Here is a 21,028-nt window from a genome sequence, read left to right on the forward strand (position 1 = left end):
CTACAGAAGCTGCTAAGGCAGCCTCAAACTTTCTACTTTCATATTTTTATTCAGGATACCCAGAAAGGACTTTAACATTTCTCTGTTTCTACATAAATCCAAAGATCTCTTGCCACATAACTCTAAATATCTAGAGGGAAACCCAAAGAGAAATAAGCTAAGATGTGAAAATTAATACTGTTTTATTCACAGAGGCTGGTGGTCATTCTGTATATGAAAAATACAGACCTCCACTGGTAACTAATATGACTAGATTGTTCTGGAAGTCTAGCCTGAAGAGTAATGAGAAGGGAGGTCTTAAGGAGTTGTGAGCTGGACAAAATGTAAATGAAATATGTGTACCCTTCTAGACAGAACAGAAAAAATGTACAGCAGACAGCCTGATGTGCTTTTGCTGAGAAGGGCTACTGAGTTTGCCAGCCTGCCCCCCCTTTGCTGAGGTTGCTACGGTTTCAGGCATTATGACCCAACAAACCCTGTTGTCATGTGCCAGGGTCAGAAGCAGTGAGGACAGCCTGGCTCCCTCAGTCTCATCCAACAGCTGACGGGGTGGCAGTCAGCAGCAGGTGCCCAAGAACTTGGTATTGCCCACTTCCATCTCAAGGGGCACATCTCCCTTCTAGGTGGCACATTTTCAGCCAAAGTCTAAAATAACTTCATTATCAAGGTAATAAGTTCATAAATTTTATTTTTTACAGTTTTTTTTTAGGATTTGGACTGAGGCTATATCCAAATCACATGAGGGACCTCTATGCCTCCCCCTCTTTTTCTCTAGGCTAGTGACCTCTAGCTCTTGAAAAAAAGAAACTCCCTCTTCTGAGGATGTGGATAACCTCTTCCTAAAACTTTTTCAGGGATTTCTAGAGATTTTTGAAGGGAGAGTCCAAGAAGATCTGGGGGAATGAGATGGAGTGGGGTAGGGGGAATGGTAAAGTGTCGAAATGTAGTAGTATCCTGTGAAAGGCTAGCCATCAGAGGATAGTTGTTATTAAAATGTTGAGAGTGAGAGAGGAAGAGAGAGGCAGAAGGAGGGAGGGAGAGAGGAAGGGAGGGAGAGAGGGGGAAGGAGGGAGAATGGAGGGAGGGAGGGAGGGAGGGAGGAAGGGAGGGAGAATGGAGGGAGGGAGGGAGAATGGAGGGAGGGAGGGAGGGAGGGAGGAAGAGAAAGGGAAGGAAGGGCTGAGGGAGAGAAGGGGAGAGAAGGCGGAAAGAAGGGGGAGGGAGGGAGGGAGCTAGAGGTTAAAGGGGTCTAAATTTTGAAGGAAGTGAAGGGAAAGGAATTAAACTGCCCTCTAATACTTGGCCCAAAAGGTTTCTCTTGTTAAATTTTAAAGATAAATCAAATTCAACCCCAGATACCAAAACAATTCTACTGAGCTCTTAACTGTATCTTCCCAAACGTGTCTTACATAGGGAAAAATCAGTCAGTGGCTTCTGCCATTTCCTTTTTACTTTTAGTTCCAGGCTGGGGTGGGAGGTGGCAGGGGGGTTGAAGGAAGTTGGCAGAGATTATTCTCTCTTTCAAATAAACTTTGTCCTATGGGATCAGGGTCTGGTCTTCCCGCAGACATTTGTCTCTTAGTTATACTTATGGCTATTAGACTGAGTGTTCCCAGTATTCAGAAACTTGTTCTATATGTTGATTTAATAAAAAGAATTATTCACTTTACTGGTATTGACCTTAGTCTTTTCTAGTGGCCCTATGTGGTAAGTAATTTCACTTTCTTTAATGTAATGAGAAAGACTCGGGTTAGACTAGGTTTAGCTAAAATTCAGTTAAAGGGGATGAGGTGAGCTTGACTCTTTGAAGGTACCCAAGAGTGGATAAAGAAAAGAGGATACAGGTGAGATTTAGTTAATGGGGTTGGGGAGAAGTAAATCACTAAATTTAACCCCACAGTCTCTAGACCTCCTTTTAAATTTATTTCCCAGCCTGTCATTTTTCCTGACTGGCATTTTCCCAAGTCAATATGATACTCCCATGGTTCCAAATACCTGGTGTGGGGAATCTAAATTAAAGACGACTATGGATTGAGCTAAAAGATAATGATCTTGATCATCAGGTTCAAACATTTCAGAGTGTCCTTCCCCCATGGCTTACCTGACCAGTTCCTAGCCTAAACCTATATGAAACAGAGATGGGTTTCAGAAACCCCTTCAGGGGTTCTTATTCAAACTGACTCAGTTTCTAAAAGTCATATATAAGACTTTCAGATTTATTTTCTTTCTCTCTCCAGATGTCTGATAATAATATTGACTGGTTACATAGCCACAAGAGCATGTGCAAGGTATATCTCTACAGCCCAACAGGACAGCAAGATCAGGACCAGAAAGTGGTAATATACAAAATGACTCCTACCAAGAAAGGCTTGGCATTTGGGTATAGATATCCTGGAGCCCAGGATAGACTAATGGATAGTGATACTGTGATTTCTCTAAGGAATCAAGCTCAGTAAGGTCTGTGGGGGACCAATATGCTCATACATCACACAGAGACAATTCAAGGGAGGGGCAAGATGAGGAGTGATGTGAAGGAGCTGAGGAGGGGAGGCTGGTGGGGGAGACTGAGGGGAGCCAGGGGTGGTGGTTGCCTAGTTACCAGCCTCTATTATCTCACACCTCTGAAGTCATAATAATGTCGCCTAGCTACCAGTAAGCTACCCTAAAGCTGGACTCCTTCAGGAGGGCAAAATATGTATTTTTCCTAATGAATAACAATATAAAGCACCTATTAAACACAGAAATGTTTATCCATGTACCACTTAAAATCTTCTATGTCATCAATAGTAAAAACACCACATTTTGGCAACATTAATGTAGTAGAAAGTGCTCCAAACTGGGAGCCAGGGGAATCGAGTTCTAATACAAGTTCCACTTTTGAGTCTGTGTCAGTTGGGCAAGCCATCTCTCTTCTCAGTTTTCTCAATAAATGTGGATATTGTATTTTGGGCCTCTTTCTCTCTCACAGGTAGGTGTTCTCATTTAGGAAACATAGTAACATTAAGATTCTGTCTGCCTAGAAGTTGAGACACAGATGTAGAGAACAAACGTATGGACACCAAGGGGGGAAAGCCGCGGGGGGGTGGGGATGGTGGTGTGCTGAATTGGGCGATTGGGATTGACATGTATACACTGATGTGTACAAAATTGATGACTAATAAGAACCTGCTGTATAAAAAAATAAATAAAATAAAATTCAAAAAAGGTTCTGTCTGCCTAATAAAAATCATTTGTCTATGGTTTATTGAGTACTTAACTATGTCTAGGCACTCTACTAAAGCTTTACACGCACTATCTCAATCAATCCTCACAGGAACCCAATAAGGTAGGTGCTACTGTCATCTCACAGAGAAATTAAGGCCTTTTCTCTAGAATTTTTCTAAATTCACCATCTTAATTTGATGCAGATATGCTTTGTTGATGTGTCCACCCTCAATATGGAAGATAAAGATTCTAAGGTGGGTACTCTCTGCTTCCCTCAGAGTTGGAATGGGTGAGAAGATGCTGAGAAGGGTTATCAGTTTCAGCATGAGGAAAGGGAAAGGTTGTGGTAGAGGGTGGAAAGGTGACGGGGACTCAGGTGGGAAGCCATCATTCTCATGAGCCCATGATCCCTGGTTCGGAATTTACTGTCATTCTTGATACCAAATCTCATTTTATAAGCCACTTAGGTTGCTGGTAGGGCTAAAAGAGTGAAAGCATGGAAGATAGCATGTCAGAAAAGTTGGGGGGGGAAACCCTTTCCAAAAGGTTGATGTTTAATGGAATATGGTTCCTGAGACTGATGGCTTTGTGAATACCTTCAGTGGGGTGGGAGGGAGTAGTAATTTGTAGAGGGAGCTTTATCTCATTCTTCAAAGACTAGCTAGCCTTACAAGCCTACTTTTCCTTCAGAAAGAAAGGGGATAATAGGAGACATGACATTCATGCTTTGAAGTAGTAGCCTAGCGGGTCAGCTTGGAGAAGTCTCAAAAAGCAACTTCTCACAAGGATCTTGCCCTTTAATTCCATAGGGTGCTACTGGTTCCAATTCAAGAGGTGACTTAAACCTGGAGAGTCTGGAAGAAGAAATTATTGTGATCAAGGATACTGAGAAGCAAGACTCACCTAAGGTATAGACTTAGCCTCTGAGTCTACCCTTTCTCATTCCCAGAGCCCAATGCTGAATCTGAGGACTCTGGTTCAGAGATAGTAAGAGAACTACTGTCAAACAGACCCAAAATTTAAATATTATGATATTCTAGAGAACACAGACCTAAGCTCACAGTCACAGTAAGTTCAATGCTCAGATAGCTCACAATGACACTATCACAGAGGCTCAGAATGCCCTCTCCTAATTTCAGGTACCTACTGCAAAAAATCTTGCTATGCTTATCTTAACAAAGATATGGGCTTATAAGCAAGATCCTTTGCAATGTTCTTTGCTGGCTTGTAATGGACTTGTGTGCCCCACATTGCCCAGTGTCCAACAATGAAGAAAGAGGATATGAAGAAGAGCGAATCCACAACAACCAAAAACTGTAGTTGCCCTACCCTGTTGTCTAAGAGATTACCCAGGCTGTTGGGTAGCATAAAGTTCAAAGCAATTACGCTTGCACACCACTGTCAGATATGGAATCCTTTTGTTTTTGTGTAAATATCCCAAATTACACCTGGCAGGCTGGTTTGGGGTAGGCATTAGAGCACATGACAAGTCACTCTCACAGTCCTAGAAGCCTGGAGTAGCTGATATTGGAACAGGATATTTGGCTTCAGTGCAAAGGAGTCAAATATTTCTTGTTCTGTGTTCCTAGGCTCATATTATAACCAGAACCATCATTTCTGACACCAGATGCCTTTGGAGTCATGAGAGTGGCCCCTGAGGAAGGGAAAACCAGTTACAAAATATTCTCCAAAGAGTCTTGGGTTCAGTTGGGGGTGGCCAACTCCATTTTGGGGTCTTAATAAAAGGATATACCTGGTGTTTGGGGTTTTTTTGGTTTTTTGTTTTTTGAATTTTTTGAATTTTATTTTATTTATTTTTTTATACAGCAGGTTCTTATTAGTCATCCATTTTATACACATCAGTGTATACAGGTCAATCCCAATCTCCCAATTCATCACACCACCACCCCCATCCCCCACCGCTTTCCCCCGTTGGTGTCCATACATTTGTTCTCTACATCTGTGTCTCACTTTCTGCCCTGCAAACCGGTTCATCTGTACCATTTTTCTAGGTTCCACATATATGCTTTAATACACGATATTTGTTTTTCTCTTTCTGACTTACTTCACTCTGTATGACAGTCTCTAGATCCATCCACGTCTCTACAAATGACCCAATTTCGTTCCTTTTTATGGCTGAGTAATATTCCATTGTATATATGTACCACAACTTCTTTATCCATTCGTCTGTTGATGGGCATTTAGGTTGCTTCCATGACCTGGCTATTGTAAATAGTGCTGCAATGAACATTGGGGGTGCATGTGTCTTTTTGAATTATGGACATCTCTCGGTATATGCCCAGTAGTGGGATTGCTGGGTCATATGGTAATTCTATTTTTAGTTTTTTAAGGAACCTCCATACTGTTCTCCATAGTGGCTGTATCAATTTATATTCCCACCAACAGTGCAAGAGGGTTCCCTTTTCTCCACACCCTCTCCAGCATTTGTTCTTTGTAGATTTTCTGATGATGCCCATTCTAACTGGTGTGAGGTGATACCTCATTGTAGTTTTGATTTGCATTTCTCTAATAATTAGTGATGTTGAGCAGCTTTTCATGTGCTTCTTGGCCACCTGTATGTCTTCTTTGGAGAAATATCTATTTAGCTCTTCTGCCCATTTTTTGATTGGGCTGTTTGTTTTTTAAACATTGAGCTGCATGAGCTGTTTATATACTTTGGAGATTAATCCTTTCCCTGTTGATTCGTTTGCAAATATTTTCTCCCATTCTGAGGGTTGTCTTTTGGTCTTGTTTATGGTTTCCTTTGCTGTGCAAAAGCTTTGAAGTTTCATTAGGTCCCATTTGTTTATTTTTGTTTTTATTTCCATTACTCTAAGAGGAGGATCAAAAAAGATCTTGCTGTGATTTATGTCAAAGAGTGTTCTTCCTATGTTTTCCTTTAAGAGTTTTATAGTGTCCAGTCTTACATTTAGGTCTCTAATCCATTTTGAGTTTATTTTTGTATATGGTGTTAGGGAGTGTTCTAATTTCATTCTTTTACATGTAGCTGTCCAGTTTTCCCAGCACCACTTATTGAAGAGACTGTCTTTTCTCCATTGTATATCCTTGCCTCCTTTGTCATAGATTAGTTGACCATAGGTGCGTGGGTTTATCTCTGAGCTTTCTATCTTGTTCCATTGATCTATATTTCTGTTTTTGTGCCAGTACCATGTTGTCTTGATTACTGTAGCTTTGTAGTATAGTCTGAAGCCAGGGAGTTTGATTCCTGCAGCTCCGCTTTTTTCCCTCAAGACTGCTTTGGCTATTCGGGGTCCTTTGTGTCTCCATACAAATTTTAAGATTTTTTGTTCTAGTTCTGTAAAAACTGTCATTGGTAATTTGACAGGGATTGCATTGAATCTGTAGATTGCTTTGCGTAGTAGAGTCATGTTCACAATATTGATTCTTCCAATCCAAGAACATGGTATATCTCTCCATCTGTTGGTATCATCTTTAATTTCTTTCATCAGTGTCTCATAGTTCTCTGCATACAGGTCTTTTGTCTCCCTAGGTAGGTTTATTCCTAGGCATTTTATTCTTTTTCTTGCAATGGTAAATGGGAGTGTTTCCTTAATTTCTCTTTCAGATTTTACATCATTAGTATATAGGAATGCAAAAGATTTCTGTGCATTAATTTTGTATCCTGCAACTTTACCAAATTCATTGATTAGCTCTAGTAGTTTTCTGGTGGCATCTTTAGGATTCTCTATGTATAGTATCATGTCATCTGCAAACAGTGACAGTTTTACTTCTTCTTTTCCAATTTGTATTACTTTTATTTCTTTTTCACCTCTGATTGCTGTGGCTAGGACTTCCAGAACTATGTTGAATAATAGTGGTGAGAGTGGACATCCTTGTCTTGTTCCTGATCTTAGGGGAAATGCAGTTTTTCACCAGTGAGAATGATGTTTGCTGTGGGTTTGTCATACATGGCCTTTATTATGTTGAGGTAGGTTCCCTCTATGCCCACTTTCTGGAGAGTTTTCATCGTAAATGGGAGTTGAATTTTGTCAAAAGCTTATCTGCATCTATTGAGATGATCATATGGTTTTTATTCTTCAACTTGTTAATATGGTTTATCACATTGATTGATTTGCATATGTTGAAGAATCCTTGCATCCCTGGGATAAATCCCACTTGATCATGGTGTATGATCCTTTAATATGCTGTTGGATTCTGTTTGCTAGTATTTTGTTGAGGATTTTTGCATCTACATTCATCAGTGGTATTGGTCTGTAATTTTCTTTTTTTGTAGTATCTTTGTCTGGTTTTGGTATCAGGGTGATGGTGGCCTCATAAAATGAGTTCGGGAGTGTTCCTTCATCTGCAATTTTTTGGAAGAGTTTGAGAAGCATGGGTGTTAACTCTTCTCTAAATGTTTGATAGAATTCACCTGTGAAGCCATCTGGTCCTGGACTTCTGTTTGTTGGAAGAGTTTTAATCACAGTTTCAATTTCATTAATTGTGATTGGTCTGTTCATATTTTCTATTTCTTCGTGGTTCAGTTTTGGAAGGTTATAACTTTCTAAGAATTTGTCCATTTCTTCCAGGTTGTCCATTTTATTGGCATAGAGTTGCTTTTAGTAGTCTCTCAGGATGCTTTGTATTTCTGCGGTGTCTGTTGTAACTTCTCCTTTTTCATTTCTAATTTTATTGATTTGAGTCCTCTCCCTCTTTTTCTTGATGAGTCTTGCTAATGGTTTATCAATTTTGTTTATCTTCTCAAAGAACCAGCTTTTAGTTTTATTGATCTTTGCTATTGTTTTCTTTGTTTCTATTTCACTAATTTCTGCTCTGATCTTTATGATTTCTTTCCTTCTGCTAACTTTGGGTTTTGTTTGTTCTTCTTTCTCTAGTTCCTTTAGGTGTAAGGTTAGATTGTTTACTTGAGATTTTTCTTAATTCTTGAGGTAGGCTTGTATAGCTATAAATTTCCTTCTTAGAACTGCTTTTGCTGCATCCCATAGGTTTTGGATTGTCGTGTTTTCTTTGTCATTTGTCTCTAGGTATTTTTTTATTTCCTCTTTGATTTCTTCAGTGATCTCTTGGTTATTTAGTAACATATTGTTTAGCCTCCATGTATTTGTGTTTTTTATGTTTTTTTCCCTGTAATTCATTTCTAATCTCCTAGTGTTGTGGTCAGAAATGATGCTTGATATGAGTTCAATTTTCTTAAATTTATTGAGGCTTGATTTGTGACTCAAGATGTGATCTATCCTGGAAAATGTTCCATGAGCACTTGAGAAGAAAGTGTAATCTGCTGTTTTTGGATGGAATGTCCTATAAGTATCAATTAAATCTATCTGGTCTATTGTGTCATTTAAAGCTTCTGTTTCCTTATTAATTTTCTGTTTCGAAGATCTGTCTATTGGTGTAAGTGAGGTGTTAAAGTCCCCCACTATTTTTGTGTTACTGTCGATTTCCTCTTTTATAGCTGCTAGCAGTTGCCTTATGTATTGAGGTGCTCCTATGTTGGGTGCATAAATATTTATAATTGTTATATCTTCTTCTTGGATTGATCCCTTGATCATTATGTAGTGTCCTTCCTTGTCTCTTGTAACATTACTTTAAAGTCTATTTTATCTGATATGAGTATTGCTACTCCAGCTTTCTTTTGATTTCCATTTGCATGGAATATCTTTTTCCATCCCCTCAGTTTCAGTCTGTATGTGTCCCTAGGTCTGAAGTGGGTCTCTTGTAGACAGCATATATATGGGTCTTGTTTTTGTATCCATTCAGCAAGCCTGTGTCTTTTGGTTGGAGCATTTAATCCATTCACGTTTAAGGTAATTATCGATATGTATGTTCCTATTGCCATTTTCTTAATTGTTTTGGGTTTGTTTTTGTAGGTCCTTTTCTTCTCTCATGTTTCCCACTTAGAGCAGTTCCTTTAGCATTTGTTGTAGAGCTGGTTTGGTGGTGCTGAATTCTCTTAGCTTTTGCTTGTCTGTAAAGCTTTTGATTTCTCCATCAAATCTGAATGAGATCCTTGCCGGGTAGAGTAATCTTGGTTGTAGGTTCTTCCCTTTCATCACTTTAAGTATATCATGCCACTCCCTTCTGGCTTGTAGAGTTTCTGCTGAGAAATCAGCTGTTAACCTTATGGGAGTTCCCTTGTATGTTGTCGCTTTTCCCTTGCTGCTTTCAACAATTTTTCTTTGTTTTTAATTTTTCTAATTTGATTACTATGTGTCTCGGCATGTTTCTCCTTGGGTTTATCCTGTATGGGACTCTCTGCACTTCCTGGACTTGGGTGGCTATTTCCTTTCCCATGTTAGGGAAGTTTTCGACTATAATCTCTTCAAATATTTTCTCGGGTCCTTTCTCTCTCTCTCCTCTTTCTGGGACCCCTATAATGTGAATGTTGTTGTGTTTAATGTTGTCCCAGAGGTCTCTTAGGCTGTCTTCATTTCTTTTCATTCTTTTTTCTTTATTCTGTTCCTCAGCAGTGAATTCCACCATTCTGTCTTCCAGGTCACTCATCCGTTCTTTTGCCTCAGTTATTCTGCTATTGATTCCTTCTAGTGTAGTTTTCATTTCAGTTATTGTATTGTTCATCTCTGTTTGTTTGTTCATTAATTCTTCTAGGTCTGTTAGACATTTCTTGCATTTTCTCGATCTTTGCCTCCATTCTTATTCCGAGGTCCTGGATCATCTTCACTATCATTATTCTGAATTCTTTTTCTGGAAGGTTGCCTATCTCCACTTCATTTAGTTGTTTTTCTGGGGTTTTATCTTATTCCTTCATCTGGTACATAGCCCTCTGCTTTTTCATCTTGTCGCTCTTTCTGTGAATGTGGTTTTTGTTCCACAGGCTGCAGGATTGTAGTTTTTCTTGCTTCTGCTGTCTGCCCTCTGGTGGATGAGGCTATCTAAGAGGCTTGTGCAAGTTTCCTGATGGGAGGGACTGGTGGTGGGTAGACCCGGCTGCTGCTCTGGTGTGCAGAGCTCAGTAAAACTCTAATCTGCTTGAATGCTGATGGGTGGGGCTGGGTTCCCTCCCTGTTGGTTGTTTGGCCTGAGGCGACCCAACACTGAAGCCTACCCCGGCTCTTTGTTGGGGCTAATGGCGGACTCTGGGGGGGCTCACGCCAAGGAGTACTTCCCAGAACTTTTGCTGCCAGTGTCCTTGTCCTCACGGTGAGACAGAGCCACCCCCCGCCTCTGCAGGAAACCCTCCAACACTATCAGGTAGGTCTGGTTCAGTCTCCCCTGGGGTCACTGCTCCTTCCCCTGGGTCCCGATGCACACAGTACTTTGTGTGTGCCCTCCAAGAGTGGCGTCTCTGTTTCCCCCAGTCCTGTTGAAGTCCTGCAATCAAATCCCACTAGCTTTCAAAGTCTGATTCTCTAGGAATTCCTCCTCCCATTGCGGACCTGCAGGTTCGGGAGGCTGACATGTGGCTCAGAACCTTCACTCCAGTGGGTGGACTTCTGTGGTATAAGTGTTCTCCAGTTTGTGAGTCACCCACCCAGCAGTTATGGGATTTGATTTTATTGTGATTGTGCCCCTCCTACCATCTCATTGTGGCTTCTCCTTTGTCTTTGGATGTGGGGTATCTTTTTGGTGAGTTCCAGTGTCTTCCTGTTGATGATTGTTCAGCAGTTAGTTGTGATTCTGGTGTTCTCGCAAGAGAGATTGAGAGCACGTCCTTCTACTCTGCCATCTTGAACCAGTCTCTGGTGTTTGTTTTTAAAAGAGGAGCCCATATTTACTACACACAATGCAGGTCTCCTTGATTGTAACTTAAGCCCATTTGCAAAAAGTGGACCTTATTATGACCTCATGTTTCCAGGAATTCATGGTGATGAAGCAATGAATGGAGCAAAGAGGGCAATGGTACTTAGTGCTGTGTGGATGTGTACACAATATGTATACACATATCCAAACATGGGCATACACAGTCACAAGTATAGATATACACATATACGTTTACACAAAGTGACACACACATAGATATATACATGTATATACATTAACAAAAAATAATTTATAAACTAATTTATAATAATTTGTAGCCAGGCCACACACATGCCTGGCTACGTGTGACACTGACAAACACACACAAGCATTGAAATAACAAACTTATGTATAGTGATCTAGTCATAACAATGACTTACACACATATGCAAAGATATACAGTTATACAGAGTCAGACACACTAATGTGCCCACATGTGATACACATAAACATTTATATATACATCCAAGCACACTATGCATAAACACACACTCACATTGATACACACAAGCCTTGATCAAAACAGACCATGCAGACTCAGGTACAGGCATACTCACTTATAAATATACCTCATGTTGATACACACACATACAAACTTAAACAAAGTGACACATTAACTAACGCACATGTTTGTGTACACTGATACACATATTGACACAAATGCAGTGACATCCCCACTCATGTACTCACAGACACACTCAAATGCCAGTGTGTATGCAACACTGACATACATCAATCATTGACATAGTATATAAATATAACATAAACTGATACCTAATATATTGATATACACAGTCATTATACAATCACCTATTTATACATATTCATTTTTAACATACATATTTATTAATATATTATACATTAATTATATATTAATATATTGATGAGTATGTATGCTAATACCTGAATGTATGCTTCAACATAAATACGTTTATGGCTGCACGATACATGCTACTGGATTTATATCATAAACACATATGCAGCTCTCTCAACTTGACACTTGCTTATTTTCATATTCAGAGACACACTGATATACACACTCATATTTTTACATTCACACACATGTACAAAATATACATACTAACATGCACATGCTGGCCTATACAGTTGACACATACAATGGGTATGATGTCAGCACATTATGACACATGCTTACACACGGTGACATCACACATACACACAGGCACATTTTCACACACTAACAATACAGACTGACACATGTTCACACTCATGAATTGATATATTGATGTGCATATACACACACGACAGAGACACTGACATATTTTTGACATGTATTGAAATAAGCACACATACTCAGATGAAGTTGACAAACATATTGATAACACTTGTATATAGTTAAGTGTACAAATGTATCTACTCTGAGCTTTTGTTGCTGCCACTTGTGCTTGAACGTGTATTAATGGATATAATTGTGTGTTATGCGCCCATGCAAATACTAAAGGCCAAATCCCTAATCTGTGCAACTTAGAAGATATATCTTCTAAATACAATAGGGGAAAGAAGTAGCCTACCTAAAGTCTTATGGATAGGTCTTCTTTTTTTAGATGGAGATGTCAGTGTGCCTTTTCAAACAAGCTCCTTCTAATCCTGGAAGTGTCCTCAATCGTCTACTCAGTGATCTTCAGAAGTACACCTTGTGTTTCCAACATGCACTTAGCCCCTCATCCTCCAGCTGTAGACATAAAGTAGGAGACACAGAGGGCAAATGTCACAAACTGCCCTCTGGGAACTGCTACAGATTCTATGCCGATCAACTGAAAATGGATTACGTGGCCAAAGGACCTCAAGGCCAACATCTGGAAATGACAGCGTCCAAAAACACCAGCAATAACCAGAGTCCTTCCACCCCACCAGCCAAATCTCCTAGCAATCAGAGGGCAGTTATTTCCCCTGATGGAGAATGTTCTACGGATGACCCTTCCTTCTATGTCAACCGACTATCTCCTCCGGTGATCCAGATGGCCCGTAAGAAAATCAAGGAGAAGTTGGAAGGTGGAAGCAAATGTCTTCATCATTCAATCTATCCACCCTGTGGGGACAAAGGGAAAAACAGCCCTCGTAGTGCTGTGAGCAAGATCACTTCTGAAACGGCCCATGATGCTGTGGAAGTGACCTCTGCAGAAAGGCGGGGCACCGGGGAGGAGTGTAGGGAAGGTGGCCAAAAAACCTTTCTGTATAGTGAATTATCCAACAAGAGCAAAGGTGGAGACAAACAGATGTGCCAAAGAGACAACAAAGAATTTGCAGATTCGATCAGCAAAATGTTCATGGTTTACACAAATCAAGTGGCATCTGACACGATGGTCTCTGTTATGCAGAACTTGAAAGTTCATAGCTCTGGGAAGCTAATTCCAGCTTGTGTGGTCCTGCGGAGGGTGCTGTTAAAACACACCAAGGAAATTGTGTCCAATTTGATTGACTCGTGCGTGAAGAACCTATATAATAACACCAGGGTCCTGATGGCCAACTCAGACTTTGTCTCAACTGTCAAGAGGAATCTGTTCAACCATGGGAAACAAAACACTGCTGATATCATAGAGGCCATGCTGAAGCGTCTTGTCTGTGCTCTTCTTGGGGAAAAAAAGGAAACTAAGTCTCAGAGTTCGTCACATGCATCTTTGAAAGCTGGGTGCCATGATCCCAAATGCAAGAACCAAAGTCTCGAATTCTCAGCTATGAAGGCTGAGATGAAGGGGAAGGACAAAGGCAAAATGAAACCAGAGGAGTGCAAGTCATTGACCAGTGCCGAGAAAGTCAGTGAACATACCCTCAAGGAGAGCCTGACAATGTGGAACCAAAATCAAGGCAATCAAGGCAAGATGGCTGGCAAAGCATGCGCCAATAAGGAGGAAAAGAGAGAGAAGATCAGCCTTTCCATGGATTCACTGGCAAAGGACTTGATTTTCTCTGCCCTTAGGCTGATCCAATACTATCTGACCCAGCAGGCCAAGGGCAAAGATGCATTTAAAGACTGTCCTGGTTCTACCACTGGCTATATGACTCAGAGTGACCAATACAAAAAGTGCAGAGGTAGCCAAAGTGCCAAGGCACTTTCAATGAAACATCTAGAATCTCGTGGAGCACCTGAATCATCCACCTCTCTAAAGGAGAATCAACACCTGGACTCCCAGAGGCTGGATATGTCAAACATCGTTCTGTCACTGATTCAAACACTGCTTAGTGAGAGCTCCTTCAACTGCGGAGATCTATGTGAAGGTGAGAACAAACGTTCTGAGTCCAGGACAGACAAAGGAGCCACCATGTCCAAGAGGCCTGACAAAGGGGAAGAACAATGCCAGGACAATCAAGAACTTGACTTTATCAGTGGGATGAAGCAAGTGAACCGACAATTTATAGATCAACTGGTAGAATCTGTGATGAAGCTGTGCCTTATCATGGCTAAGTATAGCAACAATGGGGCAGCCCTTGCTGAGTTGGAAGAACAAGCAGCCTTGGCCAACAACCCCAACTACCAGGCCGGTGGCCCCAGATGTAGTCACGATGCTGCGATGTCACAGAACTATGAAGACTCTCCTGGACCTGAAGTCATTGTCAATAATCAGTGCTCAACAAGTAGCTTGCAAAAGCAGCTCCAGGCTGTCCTGCAGTGGATTGCGGCCTCACAATTTAACATACCCATGCTCTACTTCATGGGAGATGATGCTGGACAACTGAAGAAGGTAAGCAATGCAACAAGGAACAAGAAGAAAGAGGGTTGGAATGGGTAGGGGCAGGGAGGAGGTATTGTACTTAGAGCCCAAGAAGCAGTCCATTTTTTTGAGTCTGTTCTTTATCATGTGACTCATGAATTACTCTCACCTCATAAAGACACAGAAGTGATGAACCATTAATTACGTGGGGCTCTGGACACCTCAAGGCCTGTGTACTTCCAAGAGGAGGAGAGTGAGATTAGCTCATTTTATCAGTGATCCTTTCAACAAACTATTTGGTAAAACATCAGGGAGCAATTTTTAAGTCTTATGTTTTGCACACATGCACGCACACACACACACACACACACACACACACCCCACGGCTGTGTTTCCTACATTAGATGGATTCCAGAGAAATAAAATACTAAACCAAATTATCCTCCCTATTTCCAATCTCATGTACTTTTTTTTAGGGAGGCAGGGGAATGGCAACCCCTAACTTTGACCTAGAAATCAGTACAGATTAACTGAAGGATCCCAGTACCTGATGAGAAGTATTAGTGAACACAACTGATTCCAGAGTTTGTTTTTTGAAGCTCAAAAAGAAAGGACCTTTGGCATTTTAATCTATGCCATTAGAGGAGGGTCCAGAAAAAAGGAAAGCCATGTCAGCAGCCTCCAGTCCTGGACCTGTGGCAGCCTTTAATCCTAGAATCATAGGCAGGAAGGTGGGTGGGGTGTAGTTGACTTTCTCCATCTGGGCCCTGGCTCCAAAAGCATCACGTGGCTCAAGCTATCTCTGCTCTCTCCACAGCTTCCTGAAGTTTCAGCTAAAGCAGCAGAGAAGGGGTACAGTGTAAGAGATCTTCCTCAAGAGGTTATGAAGTTCACCAAGGAACAACCACGGGATGAAGCCGTGGGAAACAGGCTAGAAAACAACTGCTAGACTGGCTGCTCACTAACCTGCGAGCCAACAATTCCTTCCCCTCCTCTCCGTTTACTCCCCACCCCCAGCAGCATTCTATCCCAGCTGGAGCACCCTCTACCATCAGGCCAGTGAACTGCACGCTGCACGACTGTATTTTCCAATACATCTGAGCAGTTGGACTGTGCAAATACAGGGCATCCAACAAACTGGGCAAGAACGTGAATAAAAACCCTTCTTTTTAATTGTGTCATTGTTTTCTTGGTCAGATACATCCGAGGCAAGGGAGGGGAATGCGTCCAATTTCAAGGACTGGTGATACAGTGTTGGACTTGTGTCCGGATCTCACCCTGGGTTATTTTCTAAGCACCCAAGACACAGGGATATAACCCATGTCCAAGTTCCTAAGTCATCCGGTTTATCCAAATCTCAGTTCACAAGCTATTTAGAGTTTTGCCACCTGTGGTCTCCCTGTTTCTCCCAGAATTGCACAGTTAACTTGATAATCCCCCTTCTAATCCCAAGGATGCAGCTTTCTTGGTCACTTTTAAGAGTTTGTAGATGGGCTAGCTTAGATGAAAAACAAACCGAAGAAAGTATATTACCCACGGGCACACATACACTCCCAGTGTTCACTGCACATGGCTAAACACTATCCAAAACTACAATGGGATCTGACCCTCCCCCACACATAATAAAGCTTCCTTATAGGTCATTTCCTTCAATTGATGAGATTTCCTTGTTTTCCAGCAGTCTGAGAGAAAAATTTGCAGAGAACAAAGCTACAGAATGGTAAATTCTTCACAGCCACCTTATGTGAATCCCAGTGTCTCCTTTGAGACTAGCACTGAATTCCTAGATTTGTTCTATCCTTCTCAGAAGTCTATCACAATGCTATAATTCATTACAAATCAGATCAAGACAGTGGTTTCAGCCCTGTGGTCCTCTGTTAGCTAGTTTGCTGTGGCATACCTTGGCACCTTTGAGGTGCTTGTGGCTCAGTAGAACAAGCACAGGATGTGGCTTCCTTCTCGACTCAAAAGTTAAAGCTTTGGCCTCTTACTAGTTGCATGGCCTTAGAGTCACCTAGGTAGACTCTGAGCCTTTCCCTTTATCTGTAAAATGTAGACAAAAATTACCCTCCCTGTTTAGAGGTTAAACTAGAGGAATAGATGTAATGATGCTTTGCAAGGAGAATCTTGTTACAAATTAGATATGGGATTGAAGTTGTACCTCTCAAAGCCCATCCTAACACAGTTGCAAGTGCCCTTGATATATTTCCAAACTGAAAGCAAGATTCTCTGAGTGTGGGACCCAGAAAGGCACATTTTGGGGGAGGTAAGAAGCATAGAGACAAACTTTGACAACTTCTCCACAATGCCTGGACCAGTCAGATAGAAGTAAAGGTAGGCTCCTTCAAAGCCAGGATTTTAAAACTCCCCAGCCCTGATAAAGCTAATCAAACCTTTTCTAGTCGCACCTCGACCCCATGAAAAGCTTTGGAGTTAAGCCACCACAGAACCTTCTCTTTGTCCTTGAAGAAAATCCTTAATAAACAAATCCCGGGACCAGGTCTGCATTTCTGATGACTCAGGACTCCCTGAGCACAGCTGGGTCCCATAGCAGTTTACTTCCTTGATTAACTCGGCTCTCGACTTACTCCTGATTTTTATTATGAGGTGGCCTTGGGGATTCTTCGGAACGTGGAAATAGAGCAAAGGAAGTTATATATTCTGTTAAATGAGGGCCATTGGGGCAAAATGGTCTCTAAGGGCCCTTCCAGCTCTGACATTTGAGGATTCTAAGAGTTTCTCTTCCATAATTTCTCAGGGAAACTTGTGTGGATGAGGTAAGATCAGGGTGAGGAAACTTGATTTTTGCCAGAGCTAACTGATAGACTCCAGCAGAGAAAGGAATGCTTTGGGCCAGACAGGGCCCTGACAAGGGTCTGGAGGAGCTCAGCAGTCCTTGGGGTTTATTCCTGGAGGGTGAGACCCTGACCTTTCACCCCTCTAAATGGGGAAGTGATCCCAGGCATCCTATGAGCAATGTGGCCATGCTCACTGCCAGCAGCTGGAAATGGACAAGGGCTGCTGCTGAGCTGAAAGCCCCACACACAGTAGGAAAGGGACGACAGGAGCAGAAGGAGAAGGAAAACAGGATTATCTCCTGGCAGGCAGTGTCACTGGTTTGATATCGCTGACAATTTTAGTCTTTCTGAACATCAGGCCTCCATTTCACAAGAAAGTTGTGAGCAAAACTCATCTGGGAGGTTACCACAGGGCCAGGCCTAGGCTGAGGTGAGGCAAGAGAGACATTTTCCTCAGGGGCAAAACTTAAGGGGGCAGCAGAAAAAACCTGGTAATCAAAATCAATAGTTTTTTTTTTAAATTGAAGTATAGTTGATTTACAATGTTGTGTTAATTTTTGCTGTACAGCAAAGTGACTCTGTTATACATATATACTTTTTCATATTCTTTTCCATTATGGTCTATCACAGGATAATGAATATAGTTCCCTGTGCTATACAATAGGACCTTGTTGTTTATTCATCCTATATCTATAATAGTTTGCATCTGCTAATCCCAAACTCCCAAAATCAATAGCTTTAATGTACCATTTAAGAAATCAAAATTAATGCAGAGTATCAAAATGTCAAATATTGTGATACAGAGGATTAGTAATAGTGCCAGGCCAAAACATAATGGAGCATGAGGTAAAAGGAAAAATTGGTAAGACATTTTATGGGAGGACCACTTTATGGGAGATTGCCAAGGCAGTACTTAGAGAATGTATTGCCCTGAAAGCCTTCATCAGTACAAAAAAGCAACAATGAATTAAATCCCTGCCTAGAGAACTTCGGGAGGGAACAAATAACAAATCAAACAAGTTTAGGAAAGGGGAAATAAAATTTGGAGCAAGGAAACAAAAGACAGAGAAAGCAAAGTTTCACTTAAACCTTAAAAAACAATCAGGGGTGAGGAGAGGGGTATTGCAGTGTTCTCTCTCTTGCTTAACTTAAGAGTATATCTTTCCAAAGAAAGCTCAGATTAATTCTGGTTGAAAACAGGAACCACACAAGGTTGCCCCGGTTAAAATTCTACTTTACAATAGTTCTAATAATGGAAGAAGAAAAGTAAAAAGTAGAAATATAGGAGTAGTAAAAATAAAAATGCCACCTTTGCAAATGATATCTTTGTACATCCATGAAAATCAAATCCCCAAGTATGAGAGGTAGTGAATGAGCTTTGCAAAGGTATAGGATAGAATTTACTTGTGAGCTGTAAGAATTTGCCATCAACTATAAAACAAGTGCAGCTGCTTTCTCCTCACTGACTCAGAGACATGTAAAAGGTCCAGCAGTTCCACTGCACTAAGGTCTCTGTGGTATCAGAACATGAAAAAAATCTGGAAGAATTGATTGAATTTCTGTATCCTAGAGCCACCCAGCCAGAAAGAGGAGAGTCTAATTACCACAGTGACAATAATATTAAACACCTAGGTACTAAGGAAGGCAAGAAATGACATTTACAGAGAACTTACTGAGTGCCAGACACTACCAGGTGCTTTAGTTCTTTTAAAAACCTTGTGAGATGGTTTGTTATTAGCTGCTTTTTACAGCTGTGAAATTAGAGGGTCAGGTTTAAAGGCCTTTTTAAAAAGTTATACATCAGTAAGTGGGAGAGTTGGGATTCAAATCCAGGTTTGCCTCATGCCAAACACTATGCTTTTTCCGTTCTATCACACTGTCTTCCCATTAATTCAGAATCCATGTTTATTAAACAACTATAATACATGAATGAGAAAAAGAAGAACAGGTAAATAGAAAAATAGACCATGCTCCTAACTAGTAAAACTAAGTAAAATAAAACACTTTCTAATTCAACATATAGGTTTCATATAAAGCCAATTTAAATCTTTATGGGGTAGTCTCAAAGTATCTCCCCCAAGATAGTTATTACTTACCAAGGGGAAAGAGTAACTTTACAATGGATGAGCCCACCAGTAACACCTTAATTATGTGATCAAGGTTAACACCATCAGTAAAGACACATTGGTATCATGTACCTCCTGATATAATGTCAACAGAAGGGCATTCTTGCCAAAAACCCATAATCCCAGTCTAATCATGAGAAACTACCAGATAAACCTAAATTGAGGGACATTCTACAAACTAGCTGACCAGAATTGATTCCAAAGGGTCATGAAGGGAACATTTTAGAGTTGTGGAAATGTGAACTATGTATCTTGATAGGGGATATGTATACATTTAACATAGGTGTATACATTTCTCAAGACTGATCAAACTGTACACTTAAAATTAGTTAACATTATTCTATCTAAATTAGAACAATAAAGTTTATTTTTAAATATATTTAAACTTAATACCTGTAGGGAAAAAAAATCCCCTTCCCCTGTTCACAAGTTTCTTTGCTCCTCTGCCTCTTTCCAGAAAGTCTCCAATTCAGCAAGTCTTTCTGACTTCAGGCTCTCAGCCACCTTTAACTTGCAGCCCTCCCTCCTGTCCCTTCCACTTGTTTGTGGTGGCCCAGAGCAGGACCTTGGGAGCTCCTTCTTTATGAGAACTTCCCTCCCAGATCCCAGCTACGTATCCAAGGGGAAAAGGTTTTCAGCTCACCCCCATTCTTGTCATAAAAGTCTCCTTCTCAGAAAAAACTTCCTTCATCACCCTATCTGCCACAGTTACTCTTTATTACATGACCCTGCTTTATTTTCATCACACTGATACATCCTCTTTATCATAATTTACTTGCCTATTGACTGTCTCTTCCCTCTAGAATGGTAACTCCAGGAGCACAGGGACCTGCCTGTCTTGTTCACTACTGTATCCTCAGTGCCCAGCACTGTGCCTGGTACATGGTAGCCATTCAATAAATATTTATTGAATGAATAACTATCCACCTATTTCAGTGTTCCCTGACGGGGACAAATAACATTAAATGGGGAGTCAGAAAATTTGTCTTTAACCATGGCCACTTAATATCACTTCATCACTTGATATAGTAGCCAAGTATGTTTCCTCACCTCAAAAATCAGGATGCTAATCAATATCTTTCAATATCTACCTCTCTGGAGGTGTTGTGCAAAGAGGCAACAAGCAAGGTGAAAATGTTTAAAAATATACCTAAATGTGCCCATTAAAGCTTCAATGCAAAATAATAATAATAAATCTCTAACATTTACTGAGCTTTTACTATATGCCAGACATTCATCTAAGTGCTTTCCACTATTTTGCCCTTTAATCCTCCCAACAACTCTATGAGGTAGGTACTCCTATTGTCCCACTTTGCAGATGAAGCAACTGAGGCCTAGAGAAGCTGAGGAACTTGCACAGTTAGAAGTGGTAGAGTTGGTATTCAAACCCAGATAATCCTGGCTCCAAAGCTCTCACTCTGTACTGCTTCATAGAATACCGGGGCCTTGTCCATAAAGTCACTTGTCAGGATAAGTCCTGGTGTAGTGC

At 40.9% G+C, this 21,028-nt stretch overlaps 1 protein-coding gene across 1 annotated transcript; it reads left to right on the forward strand.

The window, feature by feature from the left end:
- Window positions 1-2,237: 2,237 nt before the first annotated feature.
- On the forward strand, window positions 2,238-15,564 carry LOC133082342 (A-kinase anchor protein 4-like). The gene is made up of 5 exons (XM_061178892.1): window positions 2,238-2,336; window positions 3,408-3,458; window positions 4,014-4,112; window positions 12,510-14,645; window positions 15,433-15,564. The coding sequence occupies exons 1-5, from the start codon at window positions 2,238-2,240 to the stop codon at window positions 15,562-15,564; spliced, it is 2,517 nt and encodes an 838-aa protein (XP_061034875.1).
- Window positions 15,565-21,028: the final 5,464 nt, after the last annotated feature.

Source organism: Eubalaena glacialis, chromosome X, assembly GCF_028564815.1.
Source record: "Eubalaena glacialis isolate mEubGla1 chromosome X, mEubGla1.1.hap2.+ XY, whole genome shotgun sequence".
Taxonomy (NCBI): Eukaryota; Metazoa; Chordata; class Mammalia; order Artiodactyla; family Balaenidae; genus Eubalaena; species Eubalaena glacialis.